The sequence below is a fragment of the Xyrauchen texanus genome, chromosome 21 (assembly GCF_025860055.1).
Source record: "Xyrauchen texanus isolate HMW12.3.18 chromosome 21, RBS_HiC_50CHRs, whole genome shotgun sequence".
Taxonomy (NCBI): Eukaryota; Metazoa; Chordata; class Actinopteri; order Cypriniformes; family Catostomidae; genus Xyrauchen; species Xyrauchen texanus.
The window spans coordinates 28,658,596-28,682,225 of NC_068296.1; the positions used below are offsets into that span (position 1 = coordinate 28,658,596).

Consider the following 23,630-nt stretch of genomic DNA (forward strand, 5'->3'; position numbering starts at 1 on the left):
CAGGATTTGTGCTGCTGTGCATTAGACCATAGATGTGGACACTCGGAAGCCCTTTGGAGGGACAGATGGACATTTGGAGGCCAATTATTATTTAAACTTGTCTGATCAGTAGCACTGATGTACAGCAACCTTGAATGATCCAGTTGGTTCTCTGTTTTCAGCAGAACTGGCTTTTATATCAGTCTTATTTAGTAATTTGGGAAAGTGGTGTCTCAGCAGTTAAGGCTCTGGGTTACTAACCGAAAGGTTGGGGGTTCAAGCCCCAGCACTGCCAAGATACCGCTGTTGGGCCCTTGAGCAAGGCCCTTGACCCTATCTGCTCCAGGTGCGCTGTTTCATGGCTGACCCTGCGCTCTGACCCAAGCTAGTTGGGATATGCGAAAACAACTGCATTTCATTGGCTCTGTATGTGCACAATGACAATAAAGTTGAATCTTAATCTTAATTTGGTTCCCAAATTAACTCATCATACCCGACATGGGCCAATAGTCTATATGTCTCGAGTGGATTACTATGATGGAGCTTTTATAATGTAAATTGTCATTTGATCACCCCAAATGGATTGAACCTGGTATAGAAGCCTGTGACATTTTAGGCTTCCCATTACCTTCCTGCACTAACCTCAAGGACAAAATGCACCATTTCCCTTTGCGCTTCCACCTCTCTCACTTCGGTCACACCCAGTTTTGTAAGGAAATGGTTGTCCCCAGAGTACTTTGTTATTTAGAGACCTATGTTTTTTTCTAAATTCTTTTTATATGTTCAATATAAATTTTTCTGGTTTCTATGTTGTAATATATCATAAACCATCGCAGAACACAGATGCTGTTCAGATTCATTCTGAATGTTTGCTTTAGCATTCTCAGAACACTCAACGCAATGCAGGTATTCAGGAATTCATGCATTCCAGCACTGGGATGGCAAAAGCTATTTTTGCTACTTCATTAATCCAAATCACGTGAACACTTCTGCTGCCCGACACAGCATGACTCTGCCACGTTAATAACATATAGTACACGCTTCACGCAGGAAGGAGAACAGAGTGCACACTTAAGAGTCTGAGACAGTCTTATGAAAGGATTTACAGTAATTGCAGACTGACAGAAAATGCACTGGCTCCCATAATTCTCCCTGCAATCTGAATCCCCCTCCTAAGGACAGAATGTTCATATTGCGACTATGCATCTCTAGGCTTTTAGCTCAATTACATTATCCATTTGATCCATTCTGGCATAGATGACTGATCTTTCAACCCTGGGTTTCGAAACATGTTACTTCGAGGAATGTCTTTTCATCTAAGAGACTTATGGATTTAGTCAGCTAAAAGTTTGTTTCCTGTTTTTGTAGAATGATGTGAAGGTAAAATCTTTTACGTTGAAGCTCAGCTGCTGCGGATACAGATATATTTGTCGCTTTTTGACATTTTGGATGTCTTTATAGCTCGGGTCATAGATGTGTAGGGAGGCCAAAGGCCTTCACCAGCAGCGATGACATGTGTTGCCTGTTTTGTTTGCTGGGTTAAGGAGGAAACGGAGATGAAAATTACTTCCATATATTTCCTGCCATACAAAACGGCAAATCTCACCTCCTCAATGCAATATTTGTGGATCAAGGTTTAGTTTATATTAAAAGGTGTTGCATTCTGATTACAAAACAAGAACATTCTATGGTCTTGACATGTTGGACAGTAGGAAATCCACTACTTCCCATTGTTCTCTATTTTAGGTGGTGCTTGCTAAATTCCATGCATTCTCATTGAATGAGAGACCTGAGCCATATCTCGGGAACAGAATATATTTGAGACTTAAGCCACATCCACAATACATTTTCGGTTGATTTTGTTATGTTGGTATGCTTCAGTATGCCATGGGCATCCTCTGGGCCAACTGCCAAGTGCCCTGGTCGGCCGATTACCCTTGGGCCAAAGAAGGCCAACTGGGGATTGAGGCGGGGTCAATGTCAAAGGCGGTGTTTCACTGAGTCAGGTCAGAGGTTTCAGCACCAAAATACTCATTTACAAAATGTTTCATATCTAGCTACCAGCTTAACTCAACAGATCAATGAAGAATAGAGAATCTGCAGTACTGGTCAGTAGAAGAAATCAGGGCTCTTCTGAATATTTGGGCTGATGAAAATGTGTAACGTCAGATCGATGTGGCATCTGCTGAAAGAAGACGTGATTAAGTACTGTATATTATCGCTGAACTTTCCAAATTGTGTATCCAGTGCACAACAGTATAGGTTTGGGGAAAAAATTGCAGACACAGTGCAAATCTGAAGGCTAGCTAGTCTACAGAGTCTGTGCGGGGTGGGCGGCGTAATAAGGGCATTTTTTAGGGAAACGCTGTAGGGCAATTGGCCCAATGGTGGGAAGGCAGATCGATTTTGGTCTCGTGTTTGAGGTCCGAGGCTATTGTTCCTGGCTGACCAGTTGATAGGCCTGGCTCACACTAGCCCTATTGCGGAAATAGTGTGGACGTGTCCTTAGGTTGCCAGTAAGCAACTCCCTAGCATCCACAGAGAATACTGTAGAAACCGAACTGCTTTGCCATGGGAACTACTCATAATACCCTAGCATTATGGCAGTGGGTTTCGCACAGGCAATACATTGCTGAAAATGTACAAATTTACTTTGTTAACTCTAGTTAGTTAATTAATCTAGTTAAGTCCATCTTATTTTACATCTTAAAATGACTGTTTAATGGTCATTAAACCAATGTTTGTTATACTGCAGGTACGTTATGATCTTAAAAGAGTTCCAAAATGGGATCATTTCAGTTCTGACCCAGAATCTTTCTGAAACTGCACTGGTGCACTGCATGCGTGCTACAAATTATCCACAATCATGCATACTTAAATTGGCCACTGTGGCAGCGGGGGCGTGGTCAAGCGCCCGTCCGGGAGAGAAAAGCGGTAAGGGAGCTTACACCTGAGCTAAATTAAGCCTAACACCTGTGTCTAATTGCAGTAGCGTGAGGAGAGCGGATAAAAGCCAGCAGCCACAGAGCATCGAGAGAGAGAGCCTGACAACAAGGCCAAGAATACTTGTGTTACATGTATAAATTAAGATTAAAAAGAAAGCTTACCCCTTAAGCTGATGCCTGTTTCTGTCCCTTCCTTTGACTGTTTCACACTGGTGCCGAAACCCGGGAAGAAAAGGAACACCTTTTTTTTTCCAAGTTATGGAACAGAGTCGCCCCATAGAGTCCTCCCAGCTGGCAGAAGTCCTCCAGTCCCTCGCTACTCTCCATCAAGGCCACCAACAATCCCTGCTTGAGCTCCGGCAGGATCAAGATCGACGTTTTTTCAAGATCATGCAGGCTCAGGCAGAGGACCGACTCGCTATCCGGAGCCTCCTCAGCCAGGAGACTGCGTCGGCCCCAGCCGCGACCCCGGACACCCGCGCTACGCTACCCCCGCCCACGTTACAGAAGATGGGGGCAGCAGATGATCCTGAGGCCTTCCTCGACTTGTTCGAGCGGACGGCAGAAATCTGGGGCTGGCCGCCCGAACAGTGGGCAGTCCGCCTAATTCCTCTCCTGTCCGGGAAGCACAACTCGCGGCACAACAACTGCCGGCGACAAGCCTCCTGGCTTACTCTGACCTGAAGAGGGCCATTCTGCAACGGGTCGGTCGGAGCCCGGAAGCGAACCGCCAGCTCTTCCGGAGCATGAAGCTAGAGAAGTCCGATCGCCCGTTCGCGTTTGCTCAACGGCTCCGGGAAGCCTGTCGGCGGTGGCTGCTCACGGGGGACCGCGACGTCGAGGGAGTCATCGATCAGGTGGTGCTGGAGCAATTCGCGCAACGGCTGCCCAGGAGAACGGCGGAGTGGGTCCAGTGCCACCGCCCGGCGTCGCTGGAGGCAGCTGTCTAGCTTGCGGAGGACCACTTGGCGGCGATACCGAGGGCGGATGAGCCCTCCCCCTCTCTCTCTCTCTCTCTCCCCTTCCCCTGTGTCTTCCCCTGTTTCCCCCCCCCCCGTTCCCTCTCGCTCTGCTCTCTCCCGGACCCTACTGCAATTAGACACAGGTGTTAGGCTTAATTTAGCTCAGGTGTAAGAGCCCTTACCGCTTTTCTCTCCCGGACGGGCGCTTGACCACTCCCCCGCAGCCACAGCCACCTATCATCAAGAGAAGAGATGAGAGGGATGGTAATACATGTGATCCACATACATAGCTTTTAGGGTGAGCTGAGCTGGGAAGATGGATCCGTCTGCAGTCTAATCCAGTTTTTGACTGAAGAGCACAGGTGGGCCTAACTGTTTGAAGAGGGGAGATTTTTATTGTGTTTGATCATTCTCTCTCTTTCTCTTTCTATCTTATGCAGGAAGGACCAGAATCTCTTGTCCCCGGTAAACTGCTGGTACCTGTTGTTGAACCAGGTTCGAAGGGAGAGCAAAGATCATGCAACTCTAAGTGACATTTATCTGAACAACGTCATCATGCGCTTCATGCAGATTAGTGAAGACTCCACACGCCTTCTAAAAAAGGTCAGAACTGTTTTCCTTTTACTTTATTACTACTAATTTGTCCTCTCATGTGAATATTAAAGCTACAGCTGCCACAATTGTGACTACTTTATAATTATGTCATATGATGTATAACTTCTCAAAGATATATTTGGCTACATAATTGTAAAAAAAGCAGTTCCTAAAACTAGAGTGTCACTATTTTTTGTCTGATGTTATTGTGCAGTTCTTCTTTCCTCTTTTTTGTAATTCATCTCTTTAAAAGTTGTTTGATTCCATTTATAGTCATTTCAAGTAGTTTCTGTTACACTTTCTGAAGTGAGGACTCTTCTAGAAACATAGGCTAAGTTTGGAATGGCATATATAGATAATAGTAAAAAAAAAAAATAGTAAGCAATAGAATCATTTTTATATTTAGGAAACATTAACACAATGTTCTCATAATTTAAGTATACCTGTTTGCACTTAGTTTTTGTTAAAGCCAGATGTGGGGCATATTATGTTTTTGGTGGTATGGAGCTATTTGTGTGCCTATATTCACTCGTGAGATTTACAATGTTAGTCCGGCCATATGGGACCTCTGCTTCTAGGCTGTGGTTCTGTTTTGAAAAGTTCCTAAGGCTTAAGCTCTAATCATGGCCTCCTGCCTCTCGTTTGATGTTTGTGGCCCTATGGCAGAGAAGACGTGGCGGTCCCTGCGACGCAGACCACAGAAAGGGGACAACTCCCAAACAAATTATGTGCTGCCATGCGTGCGAGTCATATGAGTCGACCATAACAGCAAATTACAAGGCTGGAATGTTGGAGGCAAACGTCCAACGAGGGTTATTCAAAGGGCTTGACCAGCAGATCTGACCTGAGGGATGTATAAAAGCAGAGATGGATAAAGGCCTTGGGGTTTTCTACTACCCCCTTTCCACCGACACTGCCATTGCTATTGCCCAATCTATCCCTTTTCTGCACATTTCCACAGAATAAATCAGCTCCTTGGAATATTCTAGTTTCAGTACAATTTAAGCTCAATTTGACATTGTTTGTGCTATAAATGTTGATTACCACAAAAATTAAATTTGGACATGTGCACCTAGAATATAAGTGAATTGGGCCAAATGGAAAAAAATTGCTTGCTAACCTTTTCTGTGAAGTTATATCCAATTTGTAGTGCTGTCAGTTGATAAATGTTTTTTATTGCGATTAATAGCATTTTTATTTTATCTAGTTAATCACGATTAATCACAGATTTTGAAAGTGCTGAAATTTTACTCTATACTTATTTTCTTGTCAAAATGTATTTATTTCCATTATAGGAAGAAAACAGAACGTTTATCAATATAATGATTTATTAACATTTTCCAAACAAAGCCTTCCACAATATAAACAGAGAAATGCACTAAAATATCACCAATTCAAGTCACAGCAAACGTTTACCAAAGTCTAAGTGGGAGTTTGACTAATTGTAAGAACTAGTCCCTACATAGGTTGCATATTCATGGCAATGGGCATTAAATATCTTAAACTCTCATCATCCACACTATTAATCTACCAGTAGACGGTGGCTATCAGCTTTCCTACAGCAATCGTGAAGCTGCATTCATGATTTGCGTCATGGCAGAGCACCATTTTGAACTCACAATGTGCCTTACATAGGCTGAAAAATACTGGATTTCTGTCACAAGTCCTATCTGGGCTTGTTTTGTACGACAAATAGTGCTTAGAGCTGCTTTCTCCATTATCTTATCACAAGATTCTTTATTTAAGATGATAACGATCTCTATCATTGGAGAGCACGTAATGGTCAACTTTAGAGTGATAAGACAGTTCCACCCATAGAATGTCTATGGGACTGCAGTGTATCATAAGCTTGTTGGCTATTCTTGGTAGAAGGGGCTCTGGTGTGTGCGTCAGTGTAATGACTTTGGGTGGATACAAAACACCTTTCACACCAGTGTGAATGCATTGATAAATGTTTTTATCATGATTTAAGAAAAATGAGCGTGTTAAATGTTTTAATTAATATGCGTTAATTCTGACAGCTATACCAATTGTACAACATTTTTGCCTGAAGACGCAACACTGTAAACCCTGTAGTCCCTTTAAACTACGATTTAAACAACTTTACAGCTCAAATAATATATAATGGAGTACATAGAGTTTTAACAGAATAAATAATGTAAGGGTTTTATAATACTATAAGCTTCACGTTTCTGCCTTTTTAAACATTTCAAAAATTGGCCACATTGTTGTAAGTGCCTCACTCTAAACACGATTTTTGCTTCTTTTTCTGATATAAAAGAAGGGACAAGTCCAAATAATTGTTTGTGGTAATCAGCATTATGCCACAAATGCTTTCAATTGAGCTTAACTTTTTTTGAACCCAGAATATTCCTTTTAACCAGTTGGTCTGGAATCCAGTACATTAATGTTGCTGACTGAGTGGTGGGATATTGTCCTCACCAAGTACAGTTTTCTAAATGGCAAGATTTCAAAATACAAAACTACATTTTCATTGCTCTCATTATATTTAAAAAGGTGTCTACGCTTCAAGAGATGATGCGCATTCAATTTACAAACACCACGTTCTTGTTTCTGACTCACTGCAAAAAAAAATGTATTTACCATATGTATAATTTGATTACTATGAATTGTATTCATTATCTATTTAATTAACTTTTAACCTTTCCATCAAAGCTTTTAATGGCACAATAATGCCAAAATTAAATAACTTTGGATATTAAATGACTTTCTCACAACTAAAATTAAAAACTATTGCATCATTGTTCAGCTTTGAAGTCAGGGGAAACAAGAGCCGAGGTGTGCCTTACATTCAAAGGTAATAAATACATCTACATAACAGTGGAGGAGATAAAAACTTTATAGTAAAAACTTTAAAGACATCATCATGAGTTACGACACAAGCTTGTGATGAAAGAAACCTCAAAACATAGCTGATGGGTCAGCATCTAAACCAGATGTCTATTAACACATCTTGTAATCTGCAAATATAAAGACATATCCAAATGGGCATGTCATCCTCTATAGCCCCTCTTTACATAATCACTTATAAGTATGCAGCTCTTATGTGACAAGTTATATAACAACTTCTTTCACAAAACATCTCTCTCTCTTCTCTCTCAATGTGTTGATTAGAGTGGCAGAAGAGAGAGGGTAGTGGGTTGTTTCCCTCAAGGGCGCTGTATGTTGTTTGTGGGGGGCAGTTGGTCACCCATGGAGTTAAAACTGCCCTTCCCTGTAATCAGTGCACCCCGCTTCCTTTGATCACAACATAATTTCAGTAATGAGCCCCACACACAGAAGTTTGAAGCCCTTGCTGTCTCCTCAGCCCTTCGAGGCACAGCTGCAACAGTGTCACACTGAGGCACTCTCTCACGCTCTTCTGCCAAGATGTAGACTTTGACAATGTTTCCTTGAAAGGTGGTAAGAGACTTTTAAGTTATGTTTGCCATGGCAAACGTCATTATTACAGTTGCTCATTTGAACAACTCCACAACCCTAAGTATTTAACTTTGCCCTATTACTCGTCTCACACTGTTTGTAAGAAGTCCCAAGGCATTAGTTGATAAGTTAACAGTACATCTAGTAAGAAATCAGTACGTCTACATGCAATTTAAAAGTTCGATTTCATTCAGACTCGCAGATTTTAATGCGATTTGCGATTGTAGCTCAGCTTTGTCTAACATCTATAAGTGTAAATTGGACCACTATCTAACCAACCACAACTCTAGAAATTGAGGTTCCTTAAAAAGAAGGGAAATCTAAATGGGAAAGAATGTGCTAGATCTGTGGAGTGATGTTGCAAATGTAATATACATTACCCACGCAGCATTCGAGCATTCCACCGCATATGAAGCTTGGAATCACTGGAGCACATGCTTCTAGGTTGCATTTACAATGAGGAATTCCATCACGGTTGAACAGATTTCATCACATGCATTTTGTTTTCATTATTTATACTTTTGCAATTACTTTGAAGGATATTTATAGAATACAAGGTAGATTTTAAATTCTCATGACTCACTTCATTGCTCAGGCCAAAGGAGAATTTTGGTCTTTAATGGATGCCATTCATTTTCCTAGCAATGTTCACCTTATCAATCTAGTTGATAAACCCAGAGACTTTCTCTGAATTTGTTTTATTTAGCCTTTATTTAGCCAGTGATGTATGTACTACATAATACTGAATTAAAGTATGAATTGAAACTTAATACAGGCATGAATTAATATAATTCCCTATGGGTGACCTAATCATCAAATGTGATTGCTGTAAAGCTATCTAGAGGCATCACATATGTTATAATGCTGTTAGCATTTTTATTTAGTTCCAGCTCAACTGGTAATGCATTGGCACTATCAATGCATACCCAGATGTATTCTGGGAATGTATACTTGGAATGCACTGGAAGCTGCTTTAAATAAAAATGTCTGCCAATTGAATACATGTAAAGTCTACTACCACCACTGTGACTTAACTGTTAGACATGGATTGGTTTTTTACTGGCTTCTACATGGGCTCTGCTTCTGTTAACTCTCTCATGTTCGTGCCTTGGAGGTTGTCAGTGTTTTATAGCTAGATTAATTTTAATGGAAAATTGTAATCCTGTATACTCAGAGTCTTGGTATGGTTATTTATGTAGTCCTTAAAGTTGACATACAGATGTAGTTCTACCATGACATGACATGACATGTACTTGCTGCCATCCACCGGGGGAGGAGCGAGCTGGCATCCGCCAGAGGGCAGGGGAGCGGATGATGACCAGGCGCCAGCGCCTCCGGGAGCCGGCGAGCAAGTCCCCCCCCCCCCCTTTCTCTCTCTCTCTCTCGCTCTCTCTGTGTATGTCCCACTCGCCCTTTCCCTCTCCCCATGCCTCCCCTCATCTCTCCCCCAGGTTCACTGGCTGACAGAATGGCCAGAAGGGCAGCATCTCCCCCCAGAGATGGGGGGGTGTTAGTCAGAACGGTGGCACCCCGGCTTACATACACCTTAGACAAATACATTTAAAGTCATCCCTACTTCACTACTTTATTTTAAGAACGGGAAATGTCAGAATAATAGTAATGATTTATTTTGACAGAATGATTTATTTCAGATTTTATTTCTTTCATCACATTACCAGTGGGTCAGAAGTTTACATACACATTGTTAGTATTTGGTAGCATTGCCTTTAAATGTTTTAACTTGGGTCAAACTTTTTGGGTAAACTTCCACAAGCTTCTCACAATAAGTCGCTGGAATTTTGGCCCATTCCTCCAGACAGAACCGATGTCCTGTCCTGAGTCAGGTTTGTAGGCCTCCTTGCTCGCACATGCTTTTTCAGTTCTACCCACAAATTTTCTATTGGATTGAGGTCAGGGCTTTGTTATGGCTACTCCAATACCATTTTGCCACAACCTTTGGAGGTATGCCTGGGTTCATTGTCCATTTGGAAGACCCATTTGCAACAGAGCTTTAACTTCCTGGCTGAAGTCTTGAGATTTTGCTTCAATATAACCACATAAGTTTTCTTCCTCATGATGCCATATATTTTGTGATGTGCACCAGTCCCTTCTGCAGCAAAGAACCCCATCAACATAATGCTACCACCCCCACGCTTCACGGTTGGGATGTTGTTCTTCAGCTTGCAAGCCTCACACTTTTTTCCTCCAAACATAACGATGTCATTATGGCCAAACAGTTCTTGTTTCATCAGACCAGAAAGATCAAATACCAAAGATTTTTGTCCCTGTGTGCACTTGCACACTGTAGTCTGACTCTTTTATGGTGGTTTTGGAGCAGTAGCTGCTTCCTTGCTGAGCAGCCTTTCAGGTTAAATTGATATAGGACTCATTTTACTGTGGATATAGATACTTGTCTATAGCATCTTCACAAGATCATTTTCTGTTGATCTGGGATTGATTTGCACTTTTCGCACCAAACTACGTTCATCCCTAGGAGACAGAATGCGTCTCCTTCCTGAGATGATGGCTGCGTGGTCCCATGGTGTTTATACTTTCACACTATTGTTTGTAGAGATGAACGTGGTACCTTCAGGCCTTTGCAAATTGCTCCCATGGATGAACCAGACTTGTGGAGGTCCACAATTTGTTTTCTGAGGTCTTGGCTTATTTGCTGATGTCAATTGCCTAAAGGCTTGACATAATTTTCTTAACAAGCACAGTTAACTTTGTGTATGTACATTTCTAAACCGCTGGAATTGTGATAATCAATTAAAAGTGAAACAATCTGTCTGTAAACAATTGATGGAAAAATTATTTGTGTCATGCACAAAGTAGATGTCTTAAATATCTTGCCAAATCTATAGTTTGCTAATATGAAATCTGTGGATTGGTTAAAAAATGTGTTTTAATGACTTTAACCTAAGTGTATGTAAACTTCCGTCTTCAACTGTAGCTGTTGTTGGACATCTCAAGATATCCAGATATCTGTTGTAGGAAATCCCATTCAGTTAAATACCATTAACTCTTCCTAATGTGTAATCCGCTATATTCAGTCTGGTTTTGACTGCACATGTATACATTAAACCACTCCCTTTTCTCAATTTCTTACTCCATTCCCAACCTGTCTTGACTGCCTGTACTGAATGAGTCAAGGATGATGCATTTAACTTCGCATTAAGCGGTGTGTGTGTTCCTCTGTGTGTCTGGACATGAGCACATGTACAAACACACAGCTGTCGGCTCTTGTGTTTGCTTTTGAGAGGTAGTGTAAAAGAGCACAGTATGGTTCTTTGAAGACATTAACCGGATTAGTTTAACTCTTGACCTCCTGACAACACGTGTGACCTGTGTTACACTTGCATTCCAAGGACAATTCGAGTCATATTCAGGCACTTGGACATTAGAGAATGTTATTATGACATTAGAGAAAGTAAATTCCTACTGTTCATGATTCCTAATGCATTTACAAATGTTAACAAATACAACCTTATTGTAAAGTTTTACCAATGACCGTATGAGTGTTGAATAATTAGAATATCTCCAGTCCCTTACACGCACGTACAATGAGAAAAATTTTTATGGGCAGTGGTGGCTCAGTGGTTGAGGCTCAGGGTTACTGACCAGAAGGTTGGGGGTTCAAGCCCCAGCACCAACAAGATTGCCACTGTTGGGCCCTTGAGCAAGGCCCTTAACTCCAGGTTGCTCCGGGGGGATTGTCCCTGTAATAAGTGCACTGTAAGTCACTTTGGATAAAAGCGTCTGCCAAATGCATAAATGTAAATGTAAATTATGGTTTGTTTTTAAGGGATATGAATGCTTAAGATTTGTTTTGAGCAGGAGTGTATCAACCATTATTACTGTGAGGGCCCTTCCCACAAGTTTGAAAATTGTTCCCTAATTAATGTTCATGACAGTGATTCATTAATATTCAAAATGTATGTAATGTTTCCCCACGCCTTTCAGAACATTCCTACACCCTTGGTTTTTTTGTGTGCAGAAAGAGTGGGGTAACAGTAGAACACCGTAGAAATGTAACAAATTGGATTTCCAAAAACACAACTGGACCTGCCTCTGAAATTCTCTGAGGTCAACAAATGCCTATGTCAGAGTTTACTGCAGTAAAAGTTTAAATTTTTTGTTTCATGATGAAGCTCCACATTTGCAAACCCTTTCCCCCCCTCAACCTTCATGCACCACACCATCCCCATTAAAATCAATGGATTTGTAGCCTTTTCACGCTGTGTGAGAGCTCTAGAGTGAAATTACTCTGAAATGACTTGGTAACACTTTACAATAAGGTTGCATTTGTTAACATTAGTTTCAACATATACTAATACATTTTTAAATTTAAAAGCTGTATACATTGACATAAGTTAATGCACTATGAACTAACATGAACTAAGCATGAACAATTTAATTTTAATTATCAAATATTACTAAATTCTGTAAACATACAGTATATTGTTCATTGTTTGTTCATGATTCCTAATGCATTTACAAATGTTAACAAATACAACCTTATTGTAAAGTTTTACCAATGACCGTATGAGTGTTGAATAATTAGAATATCTCCAGTCCCTTACACGCACGTACAATGAGAAAAAATGTATTGTTAAAGAAGTTGTGGCCTCTGGGTTATCCAGATTGACTCCAGTCTATGCAAAAGCTGTAGTAGAAGAATTTGCTTATAGAACCCTTGAGCATTGACTGATTGTTAGGAATGGTGCGTGGAATCAGATTAGTAGAGAAATAATTGGGTTAGTGAGCGTCTAGAGTGCCCTGCGAGACAGAAAGATCAGCTGCATGCAGGTAATCCACACAAGCTAATGGTACATCTGCAACATGCAAACCTTCAGTGTGAAGAGTTGGTGCAAAAGTGTATATACAGTGTCATTGGGTTAGACATAGGTCATTGTATAGCTTGTTAATATATTGCTAATTTTTCTTTGTTTGCATATGTATATGCTTCTGTTGAATACTCCTGACAGAGATATGTGTTAGTAAAAAGCTGAAGTTTATTTTATTTTTTATTTTTTTTATAAATTGTATGTTTGATGTAGTATGCTTGTAAATCTTCAATTGACATCAAGGCCAGAGAGTCATGTTTATATGCATACATTAAATGCTTCATGCTGTGCACAGTAATTTGGTGATAGATAGCGTACCATTCAATGTTCAAACAAGCACACCATTGGAATTTACAGTGTAGACACGCACACAAAAACACATGCTTAAAGCACATATGTTTTCAGCGACCTGATTGCTGATGCCTCTTCCATTTTTTTGTCCCTCTCTCTCTCTCTCTCTCTCCCCCTTCTCTCTCACTCTTTAGAGTAAAGAAATCACCTTTCAGCTGCAAGAGGATCTGATGAAAGTCCTCAACGAGCTCTATACGGTAAGTACTGTAATGAGACCACTCTCTGTGACAAGATTCTTAGTCTGATTTCAAGCCAATGCATATTTACTTAAAAAAGCAGGATGGTTGACATTTGAGAAGCTACAGACTGTACTGGGCTGGTTAAACTGTAGTTGAACCATCTGCTATGATCTCTTGTGAGCCCCTCAAAGCAGAAAAACTTTCATGCTCCTATCATTTTTGAAGCCATAGCTTTAGGCTACAGCAGACCTTGTTTTAGCCTCACACGTTACACCCACAGACCGCCTACAGTTTGTTCCAGAGATTATCTGATTCATATTGATCACTGAAATGCTAAACACTTGCCACAATTGCAAGCTCCATTCTGATTGGCTAACTTATTGCAACTTCCAGACAGAGTCATTATAGTTTTAAATGTTTAATTTTAAATAATTTTTTCAGTTTTCATTCTAAGGCTGTTAGTTTTAGATTTAGTTTTAGTTTTTTCAATATTTTAATATATTCTCCTCTAGTGTTATCGCTATTATGGCTTTTTTATGTTTAATGAAGGCAGAATGTAAAGTTTAATTTTTACATTTACAATGTATTGTATACAATATTTTATTTTGTATTATTTCAATACATTTTGTTTATGTTGTTTTTCCAATTGTTTTATATTGATTTTAGTTAACAAAAATGATTTAATTATCTCTAAATTAACAATTTTTATTTGATTGACATATTGAACATGGAAAACAAAACATATATACACAGAATCAACAATTACTCCCACTATTACCCCTCCCCCTCCCAATCCCAAACCCAAACCTCGCCACCAATAACATCCCAGTGGTCATACATGATTACACACACACACACACACACACACACAAATAATCACACATCCAGAAAAGCCAGATATCCGCCCCATTTCCCCACAAACAAGTTCAATTTTCCCAGTCTTCTAAATGACACTTCTTCAAAGGCTGCCACCCTCCCCATCTTCTAACACCAAAAGAAACAAAAAAGGCACCCAGTTTCCTCGGAAGTGAATGTTCAGTGAGTCAGTCCACTTGGCTGCAAAGTGAGTATCACACAATGACTTACTGCATTAACTATATGAAGGACATCGCTTGTTGGGGACATGTAAATACTTTGTGGCCATCCTTAGCATATATTTTCAATTTGGCCGGGAACATCAGTGCAAAAGTGACCTTCCGTTGATGTAAGAGTTTCTTTCATTCCTTGAATCGATCATGTTTCTCTCTTGTTGAATTTGCAAAGTCTGGGATTCTTCCAAGAAGTGGTTCTTCCAAGAAAGCCTTCCTTTACTCCTCGCCTCTAGTAACACAAGATATTTATCGGATGATCTCAGAAATTTGGCCAGAATTGATCGGGGCCTGTCTCCCTCCTTGGATCTCCGATCCAGAACTGTGTAAGCTCGCTCGATTTCCATCTCATGGCATGTTATGTTGAGCAGATTCGGAAAGAGCCTGTCCAGAAATTCCACCAGATTCTCACCATCTGCTTGCTCAGGAATTACAGCAATTAGGACGTTGTTCTGACGTTTATGATTCTCCATGTCTTCCCACATTTCCCAAACACGTTCCAAGTCTGCGTTGGCCTCTAGTGGGTTAGCAGCTAATTCCATCTCCGATGACTCCAGATAATTTATCTCTTTCTCAGCATCTGCCACTCTTGAAACCACATCAGTGAGTGTCGTCTTATGGCAGTGATCGATCAATGTATTACAGCAAGCTCCTCCATGGCCGGAACCACCTTCGTCATCATTGCCAATATGTTCATCAATTGTTGCAAAATTAGGATTTAAATTCTTTGACATATATTGTTTTCCTAGAACAGTTAAGAAACCGGGTGTGTCGAGTATCACCGGTTTATGACACAAAAAGTATTAAAACTAGCGAAGTGCGCAGAGATCACAGTACACATGTCCGAACCTCGCATGGCGTCACGTGACTGTTTTCATTATCAATGATGACACTGTTTCAGAAGTTTACATTTTATGGCAATTTATTTGGGTATTTCTAGAAATTCATTAGTTGACAGACAGCAGTGTGCCATTATTTGAATGAGTTTGCTCCTCGCCGGTCTATTATTGTGTTATCATTGATATCAGATAAAACACTCAACACATGAAAAAGAAAACTAATTGTGATTTAGTCACTTTAAATCTCAGACAAACAATCTGTTCCTGTCTATGGGAACACATTTCCTGCAGTTTTTTTACAAGTCTTTTTATGCAAACATGTGCTTTATCCTTTGTGCCGCGTCTTGCCGTTTTTCAATGTCTCGCAAAGGAGCGCCGCATTTTTTAAACGGCATAATTTCAAAAGACCGTCAACTTGTAACACCGTGGCTCAAGACACCTGCATTCTATTCTATATGTTGTGCTGCATCTAGCTTTTTTGGCACAAGAAATTCTTTGATCTGAACAGCCCCTAAGTGGATATTTCTTGGACATTTTTTTGCTGCAAAGTAGGCTTTAAGCAATAGTCAAAAGTTTGGCTTTGTGAGACTGGAACTCCCTGACCCAAACAGGACATAGCCTATGGAAAAAGACCCATAAAACTGCATATACTTTCAGCATACATTTCACATCTCTGACCTTGGTAGATTACAATGCTTACATCAATAATCAATAGTTAATTCCCCATTTTAATTGCAGCTGTCAGGCCTACCGTAACCGCTCTGAAGATTCATGTGTCCTTTGCTTCCCCTGTGGTCTTAATATGATGCTAATGTGTTCTCAGGTTTTATAAACACCTGTGCAGACTGAGAGCTTGTCCTATGTGTTTGCATAGCGCAACATCATGTTATGTATTTTTTTCTTTAAATCTGTTAACTGTATATCCTAACAAGGTGAAAAGAAATAAGGCATTAAATTACATATCTTCAAAAGTTATTGTACGTTTTAGCTTAACCAGCTGTGACAGTCAAAAGCGTGGCATGTTTTTGATGTGTCATGTCAGTAGCTCCACCCACAGTGTAATCTCATTGGCCTATGCATCAGTATTTGAAAGGTTGAAATGTGCTCTGTGTGATTTTCACATTTCAGACAACATGGGATCCTGTTGAGAAACCTCAGCCTAGATTATTTTATTTAAGTCATCAAGAGCTTTGTAGCATTTACATTTAGAGAATGTTTGTTCTTTTAATCACATACCACTGCTCCATTTGATCAGTCTAAAAGTGTATCATCCTTTATGACCTGAATTAGCTTTCTGAGGGAAACACTCCTTTGGGGCCGTTGCATCAGAAACCCTCCATGCAAACCACAGCCAGTAAAATAACAGGTTTGGTGCGACTCTAAAATTGGTCCTTCTAAAACAAGCAGAAATGTAAACAGAGTTCCAGCCCAGTAAGTGGATAGCCTGGCCCACGATTTAGTTTGCCATCCTAGCCATGTGTCTAATTATACATCCCTGGACAACAGAGCACTGTGCTGCTCTGACTGAACATATTTATGAACAATATTTTGTTTGGTTGGCGTTTTATAGTCAAGTTGCCTTTTTAGTTCTTTTGAGGCTTTACTGTGTTATGAATTATAATGCTGCGTGACTGCCACAGCGATTATGGCCTGGACTGACCCTCCTTTCAGGGGTCTAACCATCAATGACTCCTTGTAATCATCTGGGTTCTCTGTCACCTTTGAGGATAAGGCAGAGGGAATATTTTAATACAGTCCAAGCTGATGAGCCGAGCTTAACGCTTGAGTGTTACGGTCAGGTTTCAAAAGAGGCTTATAATGCAAAAGGCACAAAAACCATTAAAGTCTTTATCTTGCTAAATTGCTTACTGTTATTGGTTTAATTTCTTACTATCTAATGGCTGTCCTCTCACCTTTTCCTTTTCATCTTGTTAGTGGTGCCTGCTAAGGAAACATCACTAATACTATAGAGCGCAAGATCTGGTTCCAGAAGTAATCCCATTCATTTCAGTGGAAGGGATTTTTAACGATAACTTGTAAACCTTTAAAGACAGACCCACTGTGAGCTGCGAGGATGTTAATTGATGGTATATGCTTCTGCTGATTTTTTTTTAAATCACCGTTTATAGCAAATGACTACATAACCCATGATCCTGCAGAGAATGATCTGCCAATCAGAGAATCGCAGCCAACAACACATGCAGACAGAACTATGTAGTGAACATCAACTCCCTAAAAAGTGGCTTTCTTGTGGCCACACAGTGGTTTAGTCCCAATCCTGTTTGTTCTCGTCACATTGTGCATGTGGAAATGCTCTTACTTTCACTAATAAACATAGCTGTGAGTTCTAATATCAATTTTTTTACAGTGTGACTTAAGCGTTTTGGTGATCTCCGATAACAATCATTCAAGATTTTATTCAGACCACATTTCTTCCACAAAGCTGACAGTTCACCGCTATACTTCTATTGTTTAATTATGTGCTGGATAGTTCTTAATCCAATTCCAGTGATTTCAGCAATCTCCTTAGTTGTTTTCTTAGCTTGATGCAGGCCAATAATTTGCCCCTTCTGAAACACATTAACATCTTTTCCACGACCACGTGATACGTCTTCCGACATGGTTGTTTAAGAACTGAGAAGCTACATACTGCATCAGTTAGGGTTAAAAGAATTGTTGCGAGCTGAAACATATTAATCATTGCAATAATGATCTAATCTTGGGCTTTTAAGAATCTGCTTATTTGGGGGGACACGTGATGCCACGCAAGAAGCAGATGTGTGAGAGACGAGCTCTGTGCACTTTGCTAGTTTTTAAATTATTTTCATGTTATAATCCAGTGAGATTCTATACACCAAGTTACATACTTGCTCTTTGAAGTAAACATGGCAAAGAATTCAAAATCCTCAGACTCTGGAGACATTAAAAGACACTTATGTGTTCAAGCTGAGGCCTCTGGTGGCCCAGTGGGGACTGGATTTGGAAGGCACGTCGGGAGAAGAAATTCAGCGTCTACTGTCCAACATCTCGTGATGCTGATGAAGGTTGTTGCTGTCTTGGAGGATATCGCTGTAATATGTCGATCGATTAATGGCGATGAAAACAAAATTCTGAGTTAGTCACAAGAGTGGCAGATGTTGAGAAACTGAACGATTATCGTCCAAAACAGACTTGGAACACATTTTGGAAAAACTGGAATATTTTGAATATACAGAAGTAGTAGTACCAGAAGTACTGGACTTAAGCAATCCGATGGCAAAGTTGCCGCAGGGGCTCTTATAGGTGTACGTGGACTCTTTGAGTTATTGACGCTAGTTGGCGCTGTCGTGCCCATTTTGCGCACATTTTTCTGTTTGTTTTGTTCGAGGGGAATTTGGGGTTTGATTGTTGCACTAATTGGGAATGTGGTCTGTATAATCTTGTTTTTGATACAATTTATTTTTTATATTAATATGTCAAATGTTAATATGAGTAGGTTAATATGACATAGAATTTGAATGGGATGGGGTAGCCCATAAAAAGAAAGAAGGTTATTTAGTTTCTTAAGTGTAAGGAATATGATATTGTGTTTCTTCAAGAAACACATTTTTCCTTGCAGGAAGCTGAAAAATTTGGTAAGATATAGGGTGGACATGTTTTCTTTAGTGCTGGCTCAAGTATGAGTAGGGGAGACATTATACTAATAAATAAATATCTACAATTCAAATGTATTGAAAAGTTTGCCACATACAGAGAAAAAGAAATCATATAGTTGGCATTGTAATGTATCCCTTTTGCAAAATCCTGTTTTACAACAATTTTTAAAGACTTAAATCAATGTTTATATGGAGACCAACTGGATCCTCTGTGGGTGTGGCTTGCGAGGCAATTAAGGCTGCTCTTAGCGGTCGGATCACACAGTATGCCTCATTCACCAAAAATATCCAAAGCACGTGAACTCGTGGAGTTTGAAAGGAATATTAAAAGTGCCGAGGCAGAGCTGAAGCGCGAAATGTCGTCTGATGGCCTCAGAATTGACCTGATTGAAATACAGATATAATGCTATTTTTTCGCGGAAAGTGGTGTTTTGGTTGTTCATAGACATGCACCGATCGACCACCCAGGGACCGGAATTTATCAGATTTTCCGCATGCTCAGGTCAGCCTCACATCTTTCCGATTCCAAGCCGGTCCGTTTTGGTGCCAGCGGCGCAGGCAATAACGTCACAGCCGCACGAAAACATGTCATTGGCATGGAAGATCTTCACTGTGAGTGAAGAATATATAAAGTTCGAAATGTGTAATAATTTTAAGGCCAAAGTAAACCGTGGGGAAACACCACAATAACTTTCGGATCAACAAACCTAATTAGACATTTAAAACACCATCACCCAGCTGAAAATGCCCATTTTAAAAAAGAAGCTAAAAATGTAAAGCAGTTAAAGCTAGCCAGAGCTCAGAGCCAGTCACAAGTCAGCAGTCTCTCCTATCATCCCTTGGAATGAGCAGCGAAAAGACCAAAGCAATTACAAGGAAAATTATGGAATTCATGGACCTGGATGACCAGCTGTTCTCCATAGTTGAGCACAGAGGGTTCAGAAATCTGAAAGAAAGGTAGATTTTGTTTGTATATGCGGTCAATAATAGTTCTTAGAAAGAAAATCAGAATCTGAAAAAATCGGTATCGGCAGGTCACACTTGCAAAAAATCGGAAATCGGAATCGGCCAAGAAAATTGCAATCGGTGCATCTCTAGTTGTTCAGGGCAAGACAGTCATACTTTGACTCGGGTGACAAAGCAGGGAAACTTGTCAAGATATATAAAGCAGAGACTTTAGAGTCTTTTTCTACCATTCCCTCAGTGAAATCTTCTGGTGGTGAATTATTTACCACAGCCATTGATATTTGTAATGCTTTCAAAGACTTTTATCTTGATCTCTATAGTTCCACGTCTTCGTCTACTGATGTAGATATTCGAAAATTTGTGGAACCATTAGAACTCCCTAAACTGACGAATGAGCAAAATAATTCTCTTGATTCTGAGATAAACCTTGGAGGAGCTATTTAAGGCCTTGCCTACAGGCAAGGCTCTGGGGCAAGACTGTTTTGCTGCTGAATTTTTTAGATCTTATTCTACAGAATTGGCTCCAATTTTGTTCGATGTTTATACGGAATCATTAAAGATTGGAAAGCTTGCACCAACCAGGACACAAGCCTGGATCAGTCTGATTCTTAAAAAGGACAAAGATCCAAGTTCCCTGATCCAGCTAGATGTAAAATGTTGTCAAAAATGTTGGCTAACTGACTAAGTAAATGTATGACATCTCTTATACATATAGATCAGGTGGGGTTTGTTGGGGGCCGTAGCTCTTTTGATAACTTTAGGCATTTCATCAATATCATGTGGTCAGTAGCGAATGATAAGTCTCCAGTCCCTGCCATCTCACTTGATGCCGAAAAGGCGTTTGATATGGTACAATGGGAATATCTTTTTAAGATTTTGGTTATGTATGGGTTCAGGAGTACATTTATTGGTTGGATTAAGTTGCTTTGTAGATACCCTGCAGCAGTGGTACAAACAAATGGATACATTTCAGATTATTTTACTCTGGCAGGGTTGCCCTTTTTCCCCATTATTGTTCTGTCTTGCCCTGGAACCATTAGCAATAAGAAAGGAGGATGATTTTCCAGGGATGATGGCAGGAAGTATGGTGCATAATCTTCTGTTTCACGCAGATTATATTTTATTATTTGTCTCTGACCTTACTAGATCAATGCCTTGCCTCCACAGAATTATTCATTCTTTTTCCAAGTTCTCCAGGTACAATTGGTCTAAATCCGAAGCTTTGGCTCTGACAGCATACTGCCCAGTAACGGCTTTCCAGCCAGGTGCTTTCCAGTGGCCCAAACAAGGCATTAAGTATTTGGGGATTTTATTCCCAGAAAATTTGTCTGATTTAGTTAGTGTTAATTTTGACCCTTTTAATTAAAAGTTTTTCGAGCGATGTGGGCAGGTGGGCTTCATTACATTTATCGATGATTGGGAAGGTTATTGTTATTAAAATGAATTGTATTCCAAATTGAACTACCTGCTACAGTCTCTCCCTGTAGATGTCCCCCTCTCTTATTTCAAGCAATTTGAGAGCATAGCGAAGTCCTTCATTTGGAATGGTAAGCGTCCCAGATTGCATTTCAATAAGTTATATAGGCCGATTGACAAATGTGGGCTAGGCCTACCCAAGATTTAGTTTTATTACTATGTGTTCAGTCTCACACATTTGGCTCATTGTTCTCTTCCACCTGAGAGAACCCCTCCCTGGTTTGGTATTGGAACAGGAAGTTCTTAACCCTGTTTCGCCATTGCAAAGCCTTTTTAATCAAACTAGAAGTTAAGTCACACCCCGTTATTTCGCATGTACAGACGGTATGGACAAAAGAGTCCAGAATGTTTAAACTGAACATTTATTGAAATGTTGCCTCGAGCTTATGGCAGAACCCAAGATTGTGTATCGGTAAGTCCCCTTTCTGCTGGTCGGAGTGGATTGAGAGGGGGGTTACTACACTCTGTGACCTATAGTGGAATGTTGAGATCGTTTGAAAATCTGGTTCAACATTTTGGCATCCACAGAGATCAGTTTTTGTATGTATTTACAGCTGCGCCACCTGCTTTGTACTGTTTTTGGGAGTAGCACCCCCTTCCGTCAAGGAATGTAAGAATGTACCCCCCAAAGCAGCATATACTCTGGTTTTTGATTACTGCTTTTTGAAAAGGTCATGAGGCATCATTGTATTACTCCCTGTTAATTAATCTTGGGGACTGAGCTTTAACTTCTCTCAAGAGGGTATGGGAGAAAGACTTCAACGTGGTATTGGAGGAAAGGGTGTGGGCTAGGATTCTTAAAAACATTAAGTCTGCATCTAGAGTTGCAAGGGTGCATCTTAAGGGACATTTTACATAGATTTTTTTTAGACCCCCTCTAGATTGTCTAGACTTGGTCATAAAGACACACCCACCTGCTGGCGATGCCAATCAAAGGATGGTGACATGACATGTTTTTTGGTGGTTTGTTGAGATACAGAAATTCTGGTTGAAGTTTCAGAATTGTGTGTCTGACGTGGTAGGTACTCTGGTTTTCGTTTTGCCGCAGACTTTGTGTTCTGGGCAAAGGGGCGGTCACTTTCTCATCACAATAATGGAATTTTATCACAGGAGTCTAGCATTCCATACTGTGTTATTCATCTGAAATGCTCAGAGTTTGATGAAAGAAGTTGGTGAATTGCTTAGTTTCTAAGGTACCAAAAATACTAACTGCACAGCATCTGGTTGATTGTTTTTCTGTTAATATACTTTATCTTATATAAGTACAATTATAAGTAAGCCATTTGTAATTGCAATTGCGAGTGCACTTCAAACAGTTCTTCCTACTGTAATTGTTTTAATCTCTCTGTCAGTACTAGTAGAATTAAGGGATATTTTTTTGTGAAAATTTGAGCCCCAAGATGGCCCATTAAGAGGCTAGCATTTCCCTAATGGTCAGAAAAAAAAATTAGAAAACTTTTTAAATGGTTCCTCTTTGAAAGTCTACTTTAAGGGGTACAGAAATTCTCACTCATGTGTTTTCCAAACCTGTAGGACTTGATGCAAATCAAGGTATACGAGGGAGGAAATTATGTAATTATATACTGTCTTAAACCATTTCAACATTTCCATTGGTACTTTTTGCAGACAAAAGAGTTTCTCTAGAGAATTGAATTGATTCGTGTCAAGTGGGAGGATGAAAGTGCTTTAGCTCAGATCAGCAGCTGCTGCACCTCTCTAGAGCTCAGCTGGCTGTTGTTGAACTTTGAACTCTGACCTCTGGGTCTCGCAGGTGATGAAAACCTACCATATGTATCACACTGAGAGCATCAGTGCGGAGAGTAAGCTGAAAGAGGCAGAAAAGCAGGAGGAGAAACAGATTGGACGCACTGGAGATCCGGTCTTTCACATCCGGCAAGAGGACAGACCCCAGAGATGGAGCTCTGTGAAGAAGATTGAGAAGATGAAGGAGAAGGTAAAGGAGAAAAAGTTTTTAATAGTTCATAACAATTATGCTAAACCATGTCGAACCCTTCAAAGTTGATGAGATCAAAAAATGTATGTTATGTTTTCTTTTCACCAATGCCCATAAAATGTATACCGCATCTTGGTATACCAATCCCAAGAAATGTCTGGAACATATTTCACCCCAAAAGCAAAAAAGAGAAAGCGATAGAGAAAATAAATTGTATTGTGCATAATGAAAGTGAAGCAAATTGTAGCAAAAATACATCAGTGAATCTTACAAAAAAGTCATATTTCCCACAAAATCACAAGAAAAAACAAGAAAGTATAATTAGCATAATGGAAATGAAGACTATTTTAGGACCATGTTTTGGATTTGGATAT

The 23,630-nt window shown here is 40.1% G+C and overlaps 1 protein-coding gene across 3 annotated transcripts in view; it reads left to right on the forward strand.

The window, feature by feature from the left end:
- srgap1a (SLIT-ROBO Rho GTPase activating protein 1a) overlaps positions 1-23,630 on the forward strand; it is a 153,584-nt gene that overhangs the window by 50,175 nt on the left and 79,779 nt on the right. For all 3 annotated transcript variants that reach the window (XM_052152262.1, XM_052152265.1, XM_052152266.1), the window contains exons 3-5: positions 4,327-4,489; positions 13,254-13,316; positions 23,074-23,256. In XM_052152262.1, coding sequence (XP_052008222.1) covers positions 4,327-4,489; positions 13,254-13,316; positions 23,074-23,256 — 409 coding nt within the window. The remainder of the gene's footprint in view (positions 1-4,326; positions 4,490-13,253; positions 13,317-23,073; positions 23,257-23,630) is intronic.